We start from the raw sequence: 20,291 nt of genomic DNA, 5'->3' as shown, positions 1-20,291 counted from the left end.
TATCAGGTAGTTTCTCACCTAAGCCAGTCAATTTGAGAAGTAAGGGATTTTAGGGGTCAGAATAAACCTGTCCTTTTTGCAGGAGCTTGGTTCAGTAGTCCCATCACCTGGAAGTTAGAATTAAAAGTAGTATGTCCTTTAGTTTGAGGCCAACCCTGCTTGCCCCCAGCTGTGGGGGTGCTTAAGTCCCTAAGTGTCAGTTAAGTGCTGCTATCAAGGGAATTCTCCAGCTTAATGGACCCAAATGGTAGTGTCTGATCAAGGACCTTACAGTTTATTAAACTTTTTAAAACTACCCTAGATATTAATAACTTTCCTTTTGAATAAATCTAGATATTGCCAATAAGGAGTCAAGTATAGAGAATTCATTTCCGGAATGAGAAATAGAGTGGTATTGCGTTAAAGTTCGTTAGTGACAAAGTAACTGAAGCAGTCAGGTATAGAGAGTTCGGTTTTGTCCAGTTCTGGTGTTAAGTTTCGTTGTCTAGTATTTAGGATGGATCATTATGGTATGCCTTATTGAACAGGTTGGTTTTTAAGCAAATAAAAAAAAGCCTTAAATTGGTTTTACGAAAGCACAGATAATTAACTTCAGTTCTGATACCAATAGGGAGAGGATTCCAGTAAGGAATCGAAAAATAGAGAAAATACTTTTGACTAAACTAGAAAATCAAACTCCCTTTAAAGCCACAGGTCGCAAGATCAACAAATCACGCAAATGCATGAAAAATCTGCCCATAGGAATACAGATAGACCCCCCTGTTGTCGACAAAGTGAATGGGCTGTGTCGGCATTAGTGCATGGCTTATTAAACAGGGGGGTAAATCAGTAATAACAAAAAAGATCAAGATATTGATAAATGTTTGAGAGGACAATGGTAGATGCAAATCAAGGTCAGGTATACATATAAAGTAGCACATATGAGTTTACCTCGTTGGGCAGACTAGATGGACCGTACAGGTCTTTTTCTGTCGTCACCTACTATGTTACTATGTTATGTTACTGGATTAATTACAAATTAAGAGTTTGAAATATATGAATGATTTTATGATAGAAAAAACTATTTTTCCAGTATAATTAATCCTTTGTTTATTTTATACCTTCATGGGCCTCTTCAGGGCTTCCTGGATATCCACTCTTTTTCTCATGATGGTCTGGTCTAGTTTCCGTTCAAAAGCCAGAAGATCCATGTACGCCTGAGACTCTGGAACCAGCTCTCGGATCTGAAAGGGAGTAAATTGGAAGTTATAGCCCTGAGGAAAGTCTCTGGATCAGCGTCCACAATAAATACTCAGATCCTGTCAACGAAGTGATTCTAGTGAGGGGAAATGTCAGACTATGGAAACAAAATGGAGGCTGTAAAGGCCATTTCCCATTAGGAACTGCAAGAGGCAGGAACAAGTGGGTTTTATTCCTGCCCCAAGGCCAGTAAGAAAGGCCCAAGGGAGCCATCTGGGACTTGGGGATGGGAGATCAGTGGTGCCTGGGAGCCTCTCCTGCCTGCTTAAGTCATTTTGAATATTGACCAGTAAATGTTTTTTTGCTTCTCTCTTTTCCTATCAGGCTTAAAAGAGCGCTGTGTAATTGACATTAATTTCTAAGGGCCCCTTTTACCAAGCTGCGGCAAAAGGGGGCCGGAAATGGCATCAGCGTGTTTTACACGCGCACCGAGGCCACCTTTTACCGCAGCTGGTAAAAGGGAAGTCTCGCCTTCCTGCAGGAAATGGTCATGCAGCAAGTAAAGCACTTGCTGCATGGCTAGGGTTACCATATTTTGTCCCCCCAAAAGGAGGACACATGCCCCACCCCACCACACACCCCACCACGCCCCCTTTCACATCCACCCCCTTTCACACCCGCCCCGCCCCTTTCACACCCTCGCTCCGCCCCTGTCACATTTTCCCCTCCCCCTGTCACACAGCCCGTCACTCCCCCTCCCTGTCACCCCCCTCCCCTTACCTTACTACTGCCCCGGTCTAGTGACCTCTTTGGGGCAGGAAAGAGACCCCTCTTTCCTGCCTGGAGCGCTGCCCTGCATGCATCTTCCTGTTCCTGATCTCGGCGGCCGATTCAAAATGACCACCGAGAGTTGAAGTCTCGCAAGAGTGAACTCTCGGCGGTCCATTTTGAATCGTCGCCGAGATCAGGAAGAAGGAAGGGATGCATGCAGGGCAGCGCTCCGGACAGGAAAGAGGGGCTCTTTCCAGCCCCGAGAGGCGGAAGAGGTCACTAACCACCAGGGCAGTAGTAAGTAAGGGGAGGGGAGAGGGGGGGAGGCTCGCAATCTGCCCGTTTGTCCGGATTTCTGGATGAACAGGCAGGCTGGCCTGCCAGAAATCCGACAACGGCAGATTGGCAAAACCATGCCCGGTTGCCCCGGACACTGTACTCAAAAAGAGGACATGTCTGGGTAGATCCGGACATATGGTAACCCTATGCTTGGCCATTTCGGAGGGGAGGCCTTAAGGGCTCCCACGTTAACCCAACGGTAACCGGGCAGCACAAAGCACTGCCCTATTACCGCCAGATACACTCCGGCACTATAGCGAGCGGTAAGCCCGCGTTGGGCTTACCGGCGATTAGTTAAAGGAGCCCTAAGTGGGTAGCACTGTGGCTCGTATCCTTTCTTATGACACTACTGATGTCACAAATTTTAATGAATTCTGAAAAAATTGTTTGGAAAATGGAAAGAAGCTATCTGTGAAATAATCCCATAAATCATGTGCTCCCTGACACTGGCGCTGTAAAAACGGCAGTACTTGTCAAACAGCTTTCATATCATTGAGCTTCTCCCATAATTAGAACATTAGAACACAACATGCTCAAGCCCACTGAAATAAATGTGCACAAAATGGAGTTCCCAACTCGCCCTTCAAAACAAATTTTTAAACAGCACACCATAACACTGTCCATGTGTAGCTATTGGATTAATAAAACTGCAACTCAGCTGTCATTCAGTGAAATAACAGATGCTGTCCAATGAGGAGCCCCGTTTCGATTCCATCGTCAAACACCTAATTTGGCATTCTAAACACTCACTCACATGAGGCAGTTACAAATATAATCCTAGTAGGCCTACTGGAAGAGTCCTCTTGAACTCCCTAAAGATGACGTCAGCACGCTAAAAGCGTTATCACGTCATCGTCAAGGTAAAATTATGCCTTACCTGCTGATAATTTTCTTTCCTTTAGTAGCAGCAGATGAGTCCAAGAACTGGTGGGTTGTGTCCATCTACCAGCAGGTGGAGCTAGAGATTAGAAGGCTGAAGGCAGTGATACCAGACGGCCAGCTCCTCCTTCACCCCATCACTAAGCAGAATCAGAACCAGGAAGCCTTCCTCACCAACCATACAAAACAGAAACTTGTCAGTCTGACTTAAGAGAAACCACGACTGCGATGGAGTCCTCTTCAGTGGTTTCTGTTCTCTTTCCTCTTCTCCTTTGTTTTTTGGAAACTAAAGACCAGGACAAGAACAGATAGGCAAAACAAGAGTGGCTGAGAAATGGCGGGATCCTGGATTCATCTGCTGCTACTAAAAGAAAGAAAATTATCAGCAGATAAGGCATAATTTTACTTTCCTTAGCGTATGCAGCAGATGAATCCAAGAACTGGTGGAATGTACCAAAGCAATCCCTAAGTAGGGTCGCCAGTCCCCGAGACAGAACCGCCGCTGCAAAGGCAGCATCTGAGTAGTGAAAGCACACCCGTTCCGCCCAGTAGAAGCAAACTCGTGAAACGAGCCTGGAATGCCACCGGCGGGACGCAACCTTTCCAAAAAATCCACAAAGTATCTGCAATCCAATGAGAAAAAAAAAATCAGATCAGACCAGAGGCTGCCGTCCCACAGCAAGAACCAGCGGCAAAGACAAAGAGAAGATCTGAACGCTGAAAAATATGCAACATCTGCAAACACTGGAGAGCCTCTCTGAACATCCAGAAGATGAAGCGCCGTGTACTCCATGTGAAAATCCCCCTTCCAAAAGGAGGGAAGAAAGAGAGGCTGAAAAAGAAAAGTCAAACCACAGCCGGAAAAGAAAGAAGGAACCAAAAGCAAGGTTGCTCCAGACTCAGCAAATTGCAGAAAAAAAAAACAGTTCGGCATAGCTGTGCTAAAAATTCAGACACTCTGCGTCCCGAAGAACTGGCGACCAAGAACACTGCTTGTAAGTTCCTAAGCAAAGCATTCTGCAAAGGAACAAAAGGAGTCTGAACCAATGCTCAATAGACAAGGAGCCCCACGCTAGACTCGGAGAACACGAACGAGGTTTCAGGGAGAAGGTCGCAGCAGCGGAGGAGCAAAGTACTCTGTAGAAATGTACCACCTCTGAGTGCAAGGCCAGACCAGGCCCTTCTGCAACCCATCCTGCAGAAAGAACTCAATCGCTGAGGAACAGACGCCCGCAGTAAAGAACAAGCATGGGCAGCAACCAGCCTCAAAAAAATCCTCAACACTCGAGAATACACGGCTGCAGTGGACCGCATAGAAGATCGCAACAGAACAGTAACCATAGCATCCAAAGAACTCTGTTCCTCAGAGTCGGCCTCTCAAAAAACCAGGCCATAAGACCAAAGCGAGAGGGATCATCCACTCAGGAGCAGACCCAGAAAGAAGAGCCCGGAGTCAAGCAGATCCAAAACGAAGGCACCACCAAGAGCCTCACAATATCCGCATACCAAGGGCGCCGTGGTTAATCCGGAGCTACCAGAATGACTCGACTCCGGTGAAGAGCAATCCAAGGAGTGAAGGAGTGGCCTAGTGGTTAGAGCACCGGTCTTGCAATCCAGAGGTGGCCGGTTCAAATCCTACTGCTGCTCCTTCCGATCTTGGGCAAGTCACTTAACCCTCCATTGCCTCAGGTACAAACTTAGATTGTGAGCCCTCCTGGGACAGAGAAATATCCAGTGTACCTGAATGTATCTCACCTTGAGCTACTACTGAAAAACGTGTGAGCAAATCTAAATCTAAATAAATAAAAGGAACTTGGCCACAGAGAGACCCCAGAGGAAACACTATCGAAAAAGGAAGCAATAGAACAACCAGCCCTGCCGAATCACCCTCTCTCTGATGACAGAAGAAAGAAGGCACCTGGGCGTCCAGCCTGGACGCCATCCGATCTACCTATGGAGCGCTCTACCCGAGGTCATGTTGGATAAGCACTGGTGCGGAATAACCATTCTGCCGAGACCAGAAGGCGGTAGAAAAGAGAACTCATCATAGGAAATGCCAGCAAAGTGGGCCGCGTAGAAACGGAACACGAGGTCATCTGCCCACTCCATAGGGGCGACATGCCCTGATGGCCACAGTCTGACTCCAAACCCCACTCTGTCAAGGAAGCAGCCACGTCTCATCTTCTCCAACGGCACAAGCACCGCCTAGCCCGCAACATCTCCTGAAGTGCTAGAAGACAAACAGCACCAAAAGCAGGTCCAGGCGGGGGAGACAGCACAAACACCGCCTGGCCTGCAATGTGTCCTGAAAGGCTAAAAGACGAACAGCACCAAAAGCAGATCCAGGCGGGAGATCAGCTACAACGTCCCTTGTGCCATCCACCACCCCAGAGACAAAAGAGGAGGCAAAGGGCTCTCCAGTCCGAGAGACTCGCATCCGTGACCACCACCATCCACTGCAGAGGCACCAAGGCATCCCTTCCACAGCAAGGAATAGCGAATCCACCAGTTCATGCGCAGGCGTATTGAGAACAGCCACGGAAGACACTGCTGACACTCCTGGAACACAGGAGACCACCCGTCGAGAAGCAAGAGCTGTAGATGTCATCTATGAGCACCATCCACAGCACTACCTCCAAAGTGTCCGCCACAGAGCCCAAGATATGAATGCATAGCCAGGCCCAAGGACTCAGCGCCCTGAGCAGACTGCATACCCAAGTCTGAACCTAGATCCTCCAGTCCCCAGCCAAGAAAAAAAATTCATACCAGAGCTGTCTGGAATGGGATGAGGTGACTCATTTGAAGGGTGACCACCCAGCTCAAGGATTCCGAGAAGACCCAGGAAGATAAACTCTGGGATCTCATCTAGAGCGAGGTGCACTCTGATGCTGTCCTTGCAGAGAATGCCGCAAAACTAGGAGTGGCCTAGTGGTTAGGGTGGTGGACTTTGGTCCTGGGGAACTGAGGAACTGAGTTCGATTCCCGGCACAGGCAGCTCCTTGTGACTCTGGGTAAGTCACTTAACCCTCCATTGCCCCATGTAAGCCGCATTGAGCCTGCCATGAGTGGGAAAGCGCGGGGTACAAATGTAACAAAAAAAAACAAAAAAAAACCTAGGAAAAGGTGAATGGAACCATAGCCATGCTGACAGGCAAAGCATGAGGGCTCAGAACAGCCAAACAGAGAAATGCAGATGAGGGGGCCAAAGAGGAAAGAAAAGAAACGCTTCCTAAGGGAGAAGTGCAGGCTAAATTGAAGCAGCTCTGAATATAGCTAGCTGTCCAATATAAAGAAAAAGTGCAATAAAAGCCTTAGAGACACTGCAACAAACAGTTAGCTACAGGTGCCACAGATACAGTGGAAACTGGAGCTGGAATGCAATAGTTTGATCAGTGTCAGACAGCAAAACTAGAAGAGCAGAGCTGCTGTGGGAAACAACCAGAGCTAACCTTTGGCACTGTACCCCCACGCCAAAAGAGAAAGGCAGGGACTCACCGAACAGCAGGTGTCTCCGGAGGAGAAGCAGAGTCCCACAGACGCAAAAGCCTGCTGCCTAACCGGCACACAGACTGAAAGCACAGCACTAAGACAGGGAAACCCTGTACTGCCTGGTCCTGTCAGAAATCTTCTGTTTCTTTTTTTTGTTTGTTTGTTTGTTTGTTTTTAACCGGTGAGGAAAACTAGAGCATTAAAGACCGGGAGGCAAGGGGGGAAAGGGTGAAGCAGGGACCCAGAAGACTGAGTATGCCCCCAAAGTCGGCACCACCAAACAGACGCCCCTAAACTCAGCTGGCCCACAGGACCCAGAGTATCCCCAACAGACACATCCAGGAGCCTGCTGGAGCACCGTCCACCATCTGCTATCACTGGCTTCAGCTTTGTAATCTCTATCTCGACCTGCTGGTAGATGGACACAACCCAACAGTTCCTGGATTCCTCTGCTGCTCCCCAGTATCTCTCCACACTCGTCCTTCCCTACACCCCTTCCCGTGCACTCCGCTCCATGGATAAATCCTTCTTATCTGTTCCCTTCTCCACTACTGCCAACTCCAGACTTCGCGCCTTCTGTCTCGCTGCACCCTACGCCTGGAATAAACTTCCTGAGCCCCTACGTCTTGCCCCATCCTTGGCCACCTTTAAATCTAGACTGAAAGCCCACCTCTTTAACATTGCTTTTGACTCGTAACCACTTGTAACCACTCGCCTCCACCTACCCTCCTCTCTTCCTTCCCGTTCACATTAATTGATTTGATTTGCTTACTTTATTTATTTTTTGTCTATTAGATTGTAAGCTCTTTGAGCAGGGACTGTCTTTCTTCTATGTTTGTGCAGCGCTGCGTATGCCTTGTAGCGCTATAGAAATGCTAAATAGTAGTAGTAGTAGTAGCATACGCTAAGGAAACATCTCTATCACTAACCAATGAGTAAATATGTTGTAACCAAAATGAACTATGTAATAGTGGTCCATTCCACAGATTCGGTTAAACCCCTCTCGGTTGCTGTTCCCAATTTATGTATCCACAAGTATGGTCAAACGTACAATCCTATCACCTCCCACCGAGAATTCCTTAGTATGTTCAATTGTGGTATATGTCGTTCTTCGTCCATGTCATTTGATTTACATTGGACATACTATGATGAAGATGAAGGTCCACTTGGCAGAGCACAAGAGAAGACTTCATACATCAACACTGACAGCTCTCCCAGTGCAACATTTTCTTCATAAACAACACATTTTTCATCAAATTTCATGATTTACTAGGGGATGCCCCACTGCTCTCCTGCGATGTCTCTGTGGCCAGTTTACAAAGAATGCTGGCTCCTCCTACATCCCAATGGCTTGACTTTGTACTTTGTTCACTTGGACGGGCTTTTTTTTTTTTCGAAAATGGTCCAAAAAGATAGACGCAGTTAGCACAAACTGCTGGATTCTATATCTCGCGCTTTAATTTCCGTGTGGAAATCAAAACGTATTTTATAACAATGCATGTAAATTAATTGGTAAACTAGCACTGTCAACTGGATGTCAAAAAGCAATTATCAGCACTAATTGGAAATAATTAAGATTTATGAACATAACTCGCTAGGTGTATTCTGCAATATTGTGCACATAAATTCTAAGTCACGTGGAGGGGCATAATCGAACGGGGTGCCCAGGTTTTCCTGAGGGCGTTCTCGCAGGACGTCCCAGTGAAGGGGCGGGGAAACCCATATTATCGAAACAAGATGGGCGTCCATCTTACGTTTCGTTAATATAAGTACATATAAGTACATAAGTAATGCCACACTGGGAAAAGACCAAGGGTCCATCGAGCCCAGCATCCTGTCCACGACAGCGGCCAATCCAGGCCAAGGGCACCTGGCAAGCTTCCCAAATGTACAAACATTCTATACATGTTATTCCTGGAATTGTGGATTTTTCCCAAGTCCATTTAGTAGTGGTTTATGGACTTGTTCTTTAGGAAACCGTCTAACCCCTTTTTAAACTCTGCTAAGCTAACCGCCTTCACCACGTTCTCCAGCAACGAATTCCAGAGTTTAATTATACGTTGGGTGAAGAAAACTTTCCTCTGATTTTTTAAAAAATTTACTACACTGTAGTTTCATCGCATGCCGCCTAGTCCTAGTATTTTTGGAAAGCGTGAACAGACACTTCACATCCATCTGTTCCACTCCACTCATTATTTTATATACCTCTGTCATGTCTCCCCTCAGCCGTCTCTTCTCCAAGCTGAAAAGCCCTAGCCGCCTTAGTCTTTCTTCATAGGGAAGTTGTCCCATCCCCGCTATCATTTTAGTCGTTCTTCGCTGCACCTTTTCCAATTCTACAATATCTTTCTTGAGATGCGGCGAACAGAATTGAACACAATACTCAAGGTGTGGTTGCACCATGGAGCGATACAACAGCATTATAACATCCTCACACCTGTTTTCCATACCTTTCCTAATAATACCCAACATTCTATTCGCTTTCCTAGCTGCAGCAGCACACTGAGCAGAAGGTTTCAGTGTAATATCGACGACACACCCAGATCCCTTTCTTGGTCCGTAACTCTTAACATGGAACCTTGCATGACGTAGCTATAATTTGGGTTCTTTTTTCCCACATGCATCACCTTGCACTTGCTCACATTAAACGTCATCTGCCATTTAGCCGCCCAGTCTCCCAGTCTCGTATGGTCCTTCTGTAATTTTTCACAATCCTGTCGCGAGTTAACGACTTTGAATAACTTTGTGTCATCAACAAATTTAATTACCTCGCTAGTTACTCCCATCTCTAAATCATTTATAAATATATTAAAAAGCAGCGGTCCTAGCACAGACCCCTGAGGAACCCCACTAACTACCCTTCTCCATTGTGAATACTGCCCATTTAACCCCACTCTCTGTTTCCTATCCGTCAACCAGTTTTTAAACCACAATAGGACATTTCCTCCTATCACATGACCCTCCAATTTCCTCTGTAGCCTTTCATGAGGTACCTTGTCAAACGCCTTTTGAAAATCCAGATACACAATATCAACCGGTTCCCCTTTGTCCACATGTTTGTTTACTCCTTCAAAGAATTGAAGTAAATTGGTCAGGCAAGATTTCCCCACACAAAAGCCGTGCTGACTCGGTCTCAGTAATCCATGTCCTCGGATGTGCTCTGTAATTTTGGTTTTGATAATAGCCTCTACCATTTTCCACGGCACCGACGTCAGACTCACCGGTCTATAATTTCCCGGGTCTCCCCTGGAACCTTTTTTAAACATCGGCATTACATTGGCCACTCTCCAATCTTCCGGTACCACGCTCGATTTTAAGGATAAATTGCATATCACTAACAGTAGCTCCGCAAGCTCATTTTTCAGTTCTATCAGTACTCTAGGATGAATACCATCCGGTCCAGGAGATTTGCTACTCTTCAGTTTGCTGAACTGCTCCATTACGTCCTCCAGGTTTACCATGAAGTAAGTTTTTTCGACTCGTCCGCTTGAAATACCATTTCCGACACCGGTATCCCACCCAAATCTTCCTCGGTGAAGACCGAAGCAAAGAATTCATTCAATCTGTCCGCTACGTCTCTATCTTCCTTGATCGCCCCTTTTACCCCTCGGTCATCCAGCGGCCCAACAGATTTTTTTGCCGGCTTCCTGCTTTTAATATACCGAAAAAAATTTTTGCTATGTTTTTTTGCCTCTAATGCTATCTTTTTTCGTAATCCCTCTTTGCCTTCTTCATCTGCGCCTTGCATTTGCTTTGACACTCCTTATGCTGCTTCTTGTTATTTTCAGATGGTTCCTTCTTCCCTTTTCTGAAGGCATTTCTTTTAGCCCTTATAGCTTCCTTCACCTCACTTTTCAGCCAGGCCGACTGTCTTTTGAGCTTCCGTCTTTCTTTTCTAATTCGCAGAATATGCTTGGCCTGGGCCTCCAGGATGGTATTTTTGAACAGCGTCCATGCCTGTTGTGTAGTTTTTACCCTCTCAGTTGCCCCGTTCTTCTCATTTTATCATAGTCTCCTTTTTTAAAGGTAAACGCTAACGTATTTGACTTCCTGTGTATAATTACTTCAAGGTTGATATCAAAACTGATCATATACGGTCGGGGATGCCCAAATCTTGAAATTTAGGTCGTCTTTAGAGATGGTCATCCCTAGACTTGGTCAATTCTGATTTTTGGTGATAATGGAAACCGAGGACGCCCATCTCAGAAATGACCAAATGCAAGCCCTTTGGTCATGAGAGGAGCCAGCATTTGTAGTGCACTGGTCCCCCTGACATGCCAGGACACCAACCGGGCATCCTAGGGGGCACTGCAGTGGACTTCAGAAAATGCTCCCAGGAACATAGCTCCCTTATCTTGTGTGCTGAGCCCCCCAACCCCAACCCCAAAACCCACTACCCATAACTGTACACCACTACCATAGCCCTTATGGGTGAAGGGGGGCACATAGATGTGGGTATAGTGGGTTTCTGCTGGGTTTTGGAGGGCTCGCTGTTTCCTCCACAATGTAACAGGTAGGGAGGGGGATGGGCCTGGGTCCGCCTGCCTGAAGTGCACTGCACCCACTAAAACTGCTCCAGGGACCTGCATACTGCTGTCAGGGAGCTGGGTATGACATTTGAGGCTGGCATAGAGGCTGGCAAAAAATATTTTTAAAGTTTTTTTTTAGGGTGGGAGGGGGTTAGTGACCACTGCTGGGGGAGTAAGGGGAGGTCATCCCCGATTCCCTCCTGTGGTCATCTGGTCAGTTCGGGCACCTTTTTGAGGCTTGGTCGCAAGAAAAAATGGACCAAGTAAAGTCGGCCAAGTGCTTGTCAGGGACGCCCTTCTCTTTTCCATTATCGGCCGAGGACGCCCATGTGTTAAGAATGCCCTAGTCCCGCCTTCGCTATGCTTCCAACACGCCCCCATGACGGAAAGCAGTTGAGGACGCCCAAAATCGGCTTTCAATTATGCCAATTTGGGCGACCCTGAGAGAAGGACGCCCATCTCCTGATTTGTGTCGAAAGATGGGCGCCCTTCTCTTTCGAAAATAAGCCTGATAGTTGAAAAGGGGGCAGGGCCATGGGAGGGGTGTCGGCGTTTCTAAAATCTATGCATATTGTTATTCATTCGCTCTGTGTCTAAATAAGGCATCAGGATTTACGCCAAGTAAAATGTGACGTCAATGGCCGTGACTAAATTTGGTCGTGTGGAGAGGGGCTAGGCATATTCTATATATTGCACAGAAATTCAAGCCTATTCTTTAAAATGTAGGCGTACTTTGCAGAATACACCTAAGCGTATTTTTTTCCCACGCAGATTTTTCAGGCGCCATATATAGAATCAGCCCAAAACATCAAGAAAACATCTAGCAAGTGGCCACTTTCAAAATAAAAAGACAGATGTATTTCAGGTTCAAAAATGGCCACGTTCACCACTTGATTTTTGGCCGTTTTCAGCAAAATGTCCAAAGTCAGATTTAGATGTCATATCGAAAATGTTCCTCATCATCTATTAAAGGGTTTCATTTGTATGGTGCTGATATTATCACGTTTATATTTATGCTATGTGAATGTTCTATTATTTTGGCTGTTAAGGGGTTTCGTTTGTGTTATACTGATATCGTGTTTATCGTATTTGTGTTATATGAAAGTTCTAATACATTTAAGAAAGGGTTTTATTTATATTGTGTTTATCATCATATATCAATGTTCTAATATTTTGCCTTTTAAAGGGTTTTATTTGTATTGTGCTGACAATGTGAATTGTATTATCTTTATTATATAAATGTTCTTCCAAGCTGCTTGTTTTGATGATATTTAATAATCAGCTCATATTTATTATATTTTTGTTATATGATTTTTTACATTGTTAGATATTTGTATTTGTTCTGTCAATCTGCACCTGTTATTCAACACCATGGGCGAATCTCTTCATAAAATTTGGTTAATAAAGCTCAGTATATAATTACATAAATAAATCTGATCAGTTGTAAAGCCGAGCCCTTTCTGAATATTAGGCTACAAGGGGGTGACAGGAATTGTCGGACTCACCCTCTGTGGAAGAATCTTGTCAGCCATTTTCCTCCTCTTCGCACTGTTTATAGATAAAAACAAAAACACACATTCAAACAGGGTGAGAATTCAGGGGTAACAATAACACTCCTTCACCCACCCTCTGACTCTTCTCCAGTCTTTCCTCTAAAAAATCTCACCAACTGCAAGAAGGTCACCTTACTCCACCCCACTTCTCTCTGCTAGAGCCTCTTAGTGACTGTAAAAAATCTCCCCCATCTCACCCCACTAAAACACTTCCAAGACCTCAATCTCACCCCAAATCTCTGCTGAAGTCTCTCACTGACTGTAAGACTCTCCCCCCTCTCAACCCACTAAAAACCTGCAGAGACCTCAAGATACCTCAAATTTCTCTGCTAATGTCTCTCCGTGATAAGACTCTCCCCCCTCACCCCACTAAAACCCTTCAGTGAACACAATCCCCTCACCCCACTGAAACCCTTCAGTGACTTCAAGGCATCTCAACTCTCTCTGCTAGACTCTGTGACTGTACGTCTCTTCCCCCTCTCACCCCACTAAAACTCTTCAGACATCTCAATCCCACCCCAACTCTCCCTGCTAAAGTCTCTCAGTGGCAGTAGGACTCCCCCCCACCCCACTAAACCTCTTCAGACATCTGAATCCCACCCCAACTCTCCCTGCTAAAGTCTCTCAGTAGCTGTAGGACTTGCCCCCCCCCCAACCCCACTAAAACACTTCCAAGACCTCAATCTCACCCCAAATCTCTGCTGAAGTCTCTCACTGACTGTAAGACTCTCCCCCCTCTCAACCCACTAAAACTCTTCCGAGACCTCAATCTTACGCCAACACTCTCTGCTAAAGTCTCTCACTAACTGTATGACTCTCCCCCCTCAGCCCACTAAAAACCTTCAGAGACCTCAAGATGCTCCAAATTTCTCTGCTAAAATCTCAGTGATTGTTAGACTCTGCCCCTCTCACCCCACTAAAACTCTTCAGAGATCTCAATCCCACCCCAACTCTCCCTGCTAAAGTCTCTCAGTGGCTAAGATTCGCCATTTAGCAACTTAAAAAATTGACCTGCACAGCTCTCCATACACAGGGCACTACAGAAACCACTGAATTACAGACAAAAACCTTCATGGGGAGGGTGGGAAGGGAGGGGCACATCCATGTACACGGGAATACAGGACAGCACCATTTAACAGCAGATCTATTACAACAGAAACTCCCATTTATCCCAAAAGAATCACTGTCCCCAGGCCCAAAACGATTAGCCACAATATTTGCAGCACTTAGACCTCATACGTCAGAACTTCAGTCACATTTCCAGCTCGGTCATAAGCCATTTGCAGCCAATGCAGCAACAGCAGATTAGCAGCATATTTCAAGGGGGAAATAGAAGAGCAGTGGGCGAAACTGGAAGGAGCAACAAACCTTTTGCAAGAAAAGTAACATAGTAAGTGACGGCTGACAAAGACCTGAATGATCCATCCAGTCTGCCCAACAGTAACACTCATTATCAATTCATGATTAAATTTTATTTATTATTTTTATTTGTTGTATTGTATCTGCTGCTTTCGACATTGTTGACCACACTATACTTCTGGATATGCTGTCCTCGCTTGGATTCCAGGGCCCTGTTCTTTCCTGGTTCTCCTCTTACCTCTCACTTCGTTCTTTCAGTGTTCACTCTGGTGGATCCTCTTCAACTTCCATCCCGCTTTCTGTTGGTGTGCCTCAGGGTTCTGTCCTTGGACCCCACCTCTTCCCTTGGTACCCTGATTTCATCCCATGGCAACCTCGATCCAGGACAAAATCTCAGCCTGCTTGTCTGACATTGCTGCTTGGATGTCTCAACGCCATCTAAAGCTCAACATGTCCAAAACTGGACTTCTCGTTTTTCCCCCTAAACCCACCTCCCCTCTTCCCCCTTTCTCTATCTCTGTTAATGGCTCTCACATCCTCCCTGTCTCCTCGGCTCGTAACCTTGGAGTCATCTTTGATTCCTCTCTCTCCTTCTCTGCGCATATTCAACAGATCGCCAAAACCTGTCGTTTCTTTATCTACAATATTAGCAAAATTTGCCTCTTCCTTTCTGAATACGCTGCCAGAACCCTTATCCACACCCTTGTCACCTCTCGCTTGGACTATTCAATTTACTTCTCACTGGTCTTCTGCTCAGGCTTCTCTCTCCTCTCCAATCTGTCCAAAATTCTTCGGCATGACTTATTTTCCGCCAGAATCGTTATACCCACACTAGCCCGCTCCTCAAGTCACTTCACTGGCTCCCTGTCCGCTTCCGCATTCAGTTTAAACTTCTCGTACTGACCTTTAAATGCATCCACTCTGCAACCCTCCATTACCTCTCCACTCTCATCTCTCCCTACATTCCTCCCCTGTCACGACTATGGCCGTGACCACCCTCATACTTACCCTGTTTCAGGGAGTCAGTGGCTGTGCTGGCTTCTGCTGGTCTCGGTGTCTGTCTCTGTCTTAGTTTCTCTCTGGCTCTGTGTGCTGGTTGCCCTACTGAACCTCACCTGTGTGGGCTATGCCTCTTCCAAGATGGCTGCCGCCTCTTCGTCTCTGCCAGTATCCAAGATGGCTCCCGCTGTTACTTTCTATGGGATGCCTGCTCTGAGTGTCAAGCCTCTGTTTGGTTGCAAGGTGATTGCTGCACCTGTGGCTTTGGTGTTGATGGGCTTTATTAGTCACCTGAAGACTACAGTCCTGGCCTTTGCATTGCCATTCCCTCCGCAGTGCCTTAGGTCCCGAGGTTAGTGTGCTGTTAGCACCGTTTTGCTTTCCTTGTTATTTGTTCTATGGGTCTCCTACCCTTCTGTGGGTTTTCAGCCCTTCTGTATGTATTTGTTCTATGGGTCTCCTACCCTTCTGTGGGTTTTCAGCCCTTCTGTATTTATTTGTTCTGTGGGTCTCCTACCCTTCTGTGGGTTTTCAGCCCTTCTGTGTTTATCGCTTGTGGGTTTCCAGCCCTTCTGTGTTTATCGCTTGTGGGTTTCCAGCCCTTCTGTGTTTATAGCTCTGTAGGGTTTCAGCCCTTCTGTGTTTATAGCTCTGTAGGGTTTTAGCCCTTCTGTGTTTATCGCTTGTGGGTTTCCAGCCCTTCTGTGTGTATAGCTCTGTAGGGTTTCAGCCCTTCTGTGTTTTTTGCTCTATGGGTTTCCTACCCTTCTGTGTCTAGCTCTGATAGCTCTCTGTGTTTGTTCCTAGTGTTAGATTAGCCAGCTTAGCTCCGTCTGGTTTGTAGCCTGTGCCTAGCTCTGCTAGTTCTCTGTGTTTGTTTCCAGTGTATGACTTGTTAGCTTGGGCACAGCTTTGTGGTTAGCTGGTGTATAGCTTTACTAAGTCTCCTGAGTTTGTTCTGTGTATGTTTCCAGTGCATGACTTGTTAGCTTGGGCACAGCTTGTTGTTAGCTGGTTTATAGCTGTTCTAGTCTCCTGAGTTTTGCTCTGTGTATGTACCTGTGTATGACTGGTTGCCTGGGTATAGCGTTCCTATTAGCCTGGGTACAGTCTACTAGTCATTGTGTTGATTCCTGCTGACTGCCAGAACCCGGACAGTTCCTGCTTGTCTGCCTTGCCTTCGCCTAGGTGCCAGGGGGCACCCCTGGACCTTCCTTCCTGTTGTTCCTGTAAGTCCTACCGGCTGCCAGAACCTGAGGGCTCAACCCGAGGGGGAGGCAGTCAAGTGTAGGTGAAGCTTAGGTCCAGGGTGTTCCAGTTCCGTTCCAGTGTGTTCCAGTCCAGCGGGTTTCACTCCGGTATGTTCCTGTCCAGTGGGGCCACTCCGGTGTGTCCAGTCCAGCGGGCCCCACTCCAGTGCGCACCTGTCCGGTGCGTTCCAGTTCCGAGTGTTCCAGTGTAGAAATCCAGTCCGGAGTTCCGGTCCAGTTTTGTCTCCTCTCTACCTGGAGGGTGATTTTGCCTTAAAGGACTCACAAACCCCGCGCTCCCGGGGAAGAAGCCTGAAGGTATGCAAAGGACCTCGAGAGCGCGTCCCGCATGGGCGGGCACGCGACAGAATGCAAAGGCCATGAGTCCGGCAAGATCAGCCGTCCAGGTTGGCTACCTGTCCACAGCTTCGTTCCCTGTGGACAATCCAGGGTCCAGCACCAGTGCAGTTCCTGATTATGGTGTGGATTTCTACAACCCAATTTTTTCTCTGAACCCTGTTTTGACGCTCCATGATTACCGGGAAATACTTTTGTCTGATCCTGCCCTGAAGGATACTCCTGAAGCAGCAGCTGAAAGAAAGCGTCTCTGGTGGCGTCTGGTCCGCCATAGCCCAGTTTCTGACATGAATCCTGCTATCTCGCTCTGGGATTACCGCCTCAGACTTCTGGAGGAGCCAGCTCTGCGGGATACTCCGGAAGCTGAGGCCGAAAGAAGACGCCGGGGAATTCCTCCGCTCAGGCCTCCTCAGCAGAGCAGCCTGCGGTACCATAGCGGGTTAGTTCCTATTCAGGATTACAGTCCTCCAGCGCTGAGTCCAGTCCGAGGAGGGTTTCAAGCAGAGCCTTCGAATCCTGTTCGAGTGAAGCCGCCAGCTAAGTTTCTGAGTTCAGCCCGAGGGACGGTTCTATGCAGGTCCATGAGGTCCGGCCAAGTGAGACGGCGTACCAAGCCTCTGATTCCAGTCCAAGAAGGGCCGACACCTAGGTCCCTGAATCCAGTCCAGGGGGTGCTTCATACTGAGCCTCCGATTCCAGTTCAGGTAGCGCTCCCAGTCAAGCCTCTGAGTCCAGTCCGAGGGACGCTGCAAATTGAACCTCCGATTCCTGTTCGAGTGGCACAGCTGACCGAGCCTCCTGTCCTCCTTCAAGTGGCAAGCCCTTTGAAACCCTGAGTCCAGTCCGAGGGATGCTTCTGACGGAGCCTCAGATTCCTATGCAAGTGGCGCTCCAGGTCGAGCCTCCAGTCCTCGTTCAAGTGGCACGCCCTTTGAAGTCTCCGAGTCCAGTCCGAGGGAAGCCTTCGATGGAGTCTCCAAGGCCTATGCAAGTGGCACTCCGGGTCAAGTCTCCAGTTCTTGTCCAAGTGACCCGTCCAGTCCAGCCACTGAGTCCAGTGCGAGGGGGGCTTCTAATCAAGCCTCCGGTGCCAGTCCACAGGGTGGTTCAGGTGGCACCTCCGCTTCCAGTCTGGAGGGTACCTCCAATCAAGCTCCGAAGGCCAGTTCGAGTGGCGCTTCCGCTCGAGCCTCCGATCCCTGTCCAAAGGGTGTGTTCTGTCAAGCCTCAGTTAAAGTCCAGTTCGCGGGGCGCTCCCAGCCAAGCTCCTGAGTCCAGTTTGAGGGGCCCTGCCAGTCAAGCTTCTGATACCAGTCCGGGTCCCGGTCCCGGTTCAGCTCCTGTCCAGAGTTCCCGCTCCAGTCAAGACTCTGATTGTAGTCCGGGTCCCAGTCCCGGTTCAGCTCCTGTTCAGTCCGAAGCAATAGCTGAGAGAAGATGTGTTCAACGGCTTGGGGCCCGGAGAAACCCATTTTCTGCATTTCAGCCTGCTAGCATGCTCTGGGGATCCCAGGGCCGTCTCCTCTTGAACCCTGCTCGGCAGACGCTGCCTGAAGCTAATGTTAGAGAGACGTCCCAGTCCGGCCAGAGGGGGGCGCCCAGCCTTGCAGCTGAATCTCCTCCGAGTTCCAGTTCCAGCCAAGATGCTGAGCCTGCTCCGAGTTCCAGTTCCAGCCAAGATGCTGCACCTGCTCCAAGTTCCAGTTCCAGCCAAGATGCTGAGCCTGCTCCGAGTTCCAGTTCCAGCCAAGATGCTGAGCCTGCTCCGAGTTCCAGTTCCAGCCAAGATGCTGCACCTGCTCCAAGTTCCAGTTCCAGCCAAGATGCTGAGCCTGCTCCGAGTTCCAGTTCCAGCCAAGATGCTGAGCCTGCTCCGAGTTCCAGTTCCAGCCAAGATGCTGCACCTGCTCCAAGTTCCAGTTCCAGCCAAGATGCTGAGCCTGCTCCGAGTTCCAGTTCCAGCCAAGATGCTGAGCCTGCTCCGAGTTCCAGTTCCAGCCAAGATGCTACACCTGCTCCAAGTTCCAGTTCCAGCCAAGATGCTGAGCCTGCTCCGAGTTCCAGTTCCAGCCAAGATGCTGCATCTCAGACTCTAAGCCGGCATAGTGGTTGCCCAAAAAGACTTCCTGGTTTCAAGGGCCACTCCTCTTTTCAAGTTCCAGTTGTGCTTGCTACTGCCAGTCCAGTGATTCATGTTGGTGTGTTGAAGCCCATCAGGAGGTTTCACCACACTTACCCTTGGACACCTGAATCCCCTGTGGGGACCGGGAGGGGGGTCTTGAGGGGGAGGTACTGTCACGACTATGGCCGTGACCACCCTCATACTTACCCTGTTTCAGGGAGTCAGTGGCTGTGCTGGCTTCTGCTGGTCTCGGTGTCTGTCTCTGTCTTAGTTTCTCTCTGGCTCTGTGTGCTGGTTGCCCTACTGAACCTCACCTGTGTGGGCTATGCCTCTTCCAAGATGGCTGCCGCCTCTTCGTCTCTGCCAGTATCCAAGATGGCTCCCGCTGTTACTTTCTATGGGATGCCTGCTCTGAGTGTCAAGCCTCTGTTTGGTTGCAAGGTGATTGCTGCACCTGTGGCTTTGGTGTTGATGGGCTTTATTAGTCACCTGAAGACTACAGTCCTGGCCTTTGCATTGCCATTCCCTCCGCAGTGCCTTAGGTCCCGAGGTTAGTGTGCTGTTAGCACCGTTTTGCTTTCCTTGTTATTTGTTCTATGGGTCTCCTACCCTTCTGTGGGTTTTCAGCCCTTCTGTATGTATTTGTTCTATGGGTCTCCTACCCTTCTGTGGGTTTTCAGCCCTTCTGTATTTATTTGTTCTGTGGGTCTCCTACCCTTCTGTGGGTTTTCAGCCCTTCTGTGTTTATCGCTTGTGGGTTTCCAGCCCTTCTGTGTTTATCGCTTGTGGGTTTCCAGCCCTTCTGTGTTTATAGCTCTGTAGGGTTTCAGCCCTTCTGTGTTTATAGCTCTGTAGGGTTTTAGCCCTTCTGTGTTTATCGCTTGTGGGTTTCCAGCCCTTCTGTGTGTATAGCTCTGTAGGGTTTCAGCCCTTCTGTGTTTTTTGCTCTATGGGTTTCCTACCCTTCTGTGTCTAGCTCTGATAGCTCTCTGTGTTTGTTCCTAGTGTTAGATTAGCCAGCTTAGCTCCGTCTGGTTTGTAGCCTGTGCCTAGCTCTGCTAGTTCTCTGTGTTTGTTTCCAGTGTATGACTTGTTAGCTTGGGCACAGCTTTGTGGTTAGCTGGTGTATAGCTTTACTAAGTCTCCTGAGTTTGTTCTGTGTATGTTTCCAGTGCATGACTTGTTAGCTTGGGCACAGCTTGTTGTTAGCTGGTTTATAGCTGTTCTAGTCTCCTGAGTTTTGCTCTGTGTATGTACCTGTGTATGACTGGTTGCCTGGGTATAGCGTTCCTATTAGCCTGGGTACAGTCTACTAGTCATTGTGTTGATTCCTGCTGACTGCCAGAACCCGGACAGTTCCTGCTTGTCTGCCTTGCCTTCGCCTAGGTGCCAGGGGGCACCCCTGGACCTTCCTTCCTGTTGTTCCTGTAAGTCCTACCGGCTGCCAGAACCTGAGGGCTCAACC

The 20,291-nt window shown here is 48.0% G+C and overlaps 1 protein-coding gene across 15 annotated transcripts in view; it reads right to left on the bottom strand.

Annotated features, from left to right (window-relative positions):
* The window catches only part of SMARCD3 (SWI/SNF related, matrix associated, actin dependent regulator of chromatin, subfamily d, member 3), a 154,064-nt gene that overhangs the window by 82,660 nt on the left and 51,113 nt on the right, over window positions 1-20,291 (bottom strand). For all 15 annotated transcript variants that reach the window (XR_003940755.1, XR_003940760.1, XR_003940764.1 and 12 more), the window contains exons 3-4: window positions 12,692-12,734; window positions 1,101-1,223 (exon numbers count right to left, since the gene is read on the bottom strand). Coding sequence is in view for 3 of the 15 variants with exons in the window: in XM_030191828.1 (XP_030047688.1) it covers window positions 1,101-1,223; window positions 12,692-12,734 (166 nt within the window). In the remaining 12 variants the exon portion in view is untranslated. The remainder of the gene's footprint in view (window positions 1-1,100; window positions 1,224-12,691; window positions 12,735-20,291) is intronic.

The sequence above is a fragment of the Microcaecilia unicolor genome, chromosome 1 (assembly GCF_901765095.1).
Source record: "Microcaecilia unicolor chromosome 1, aMicUni1.1, whole genome shotgun sequence".
In the NCBI taxonomy this organism is placed as follows: Eukaryota; Metazoa; Chordata; class Amphibia; order Gymnophiona; family Siphonopidae; genus Microcaecilia; species Microcaecilia unicolor.
Note: the sequence above shows the minus strand (reverse complement) of the source record. Positions and strands in the feature narration are given on the sequence as shown.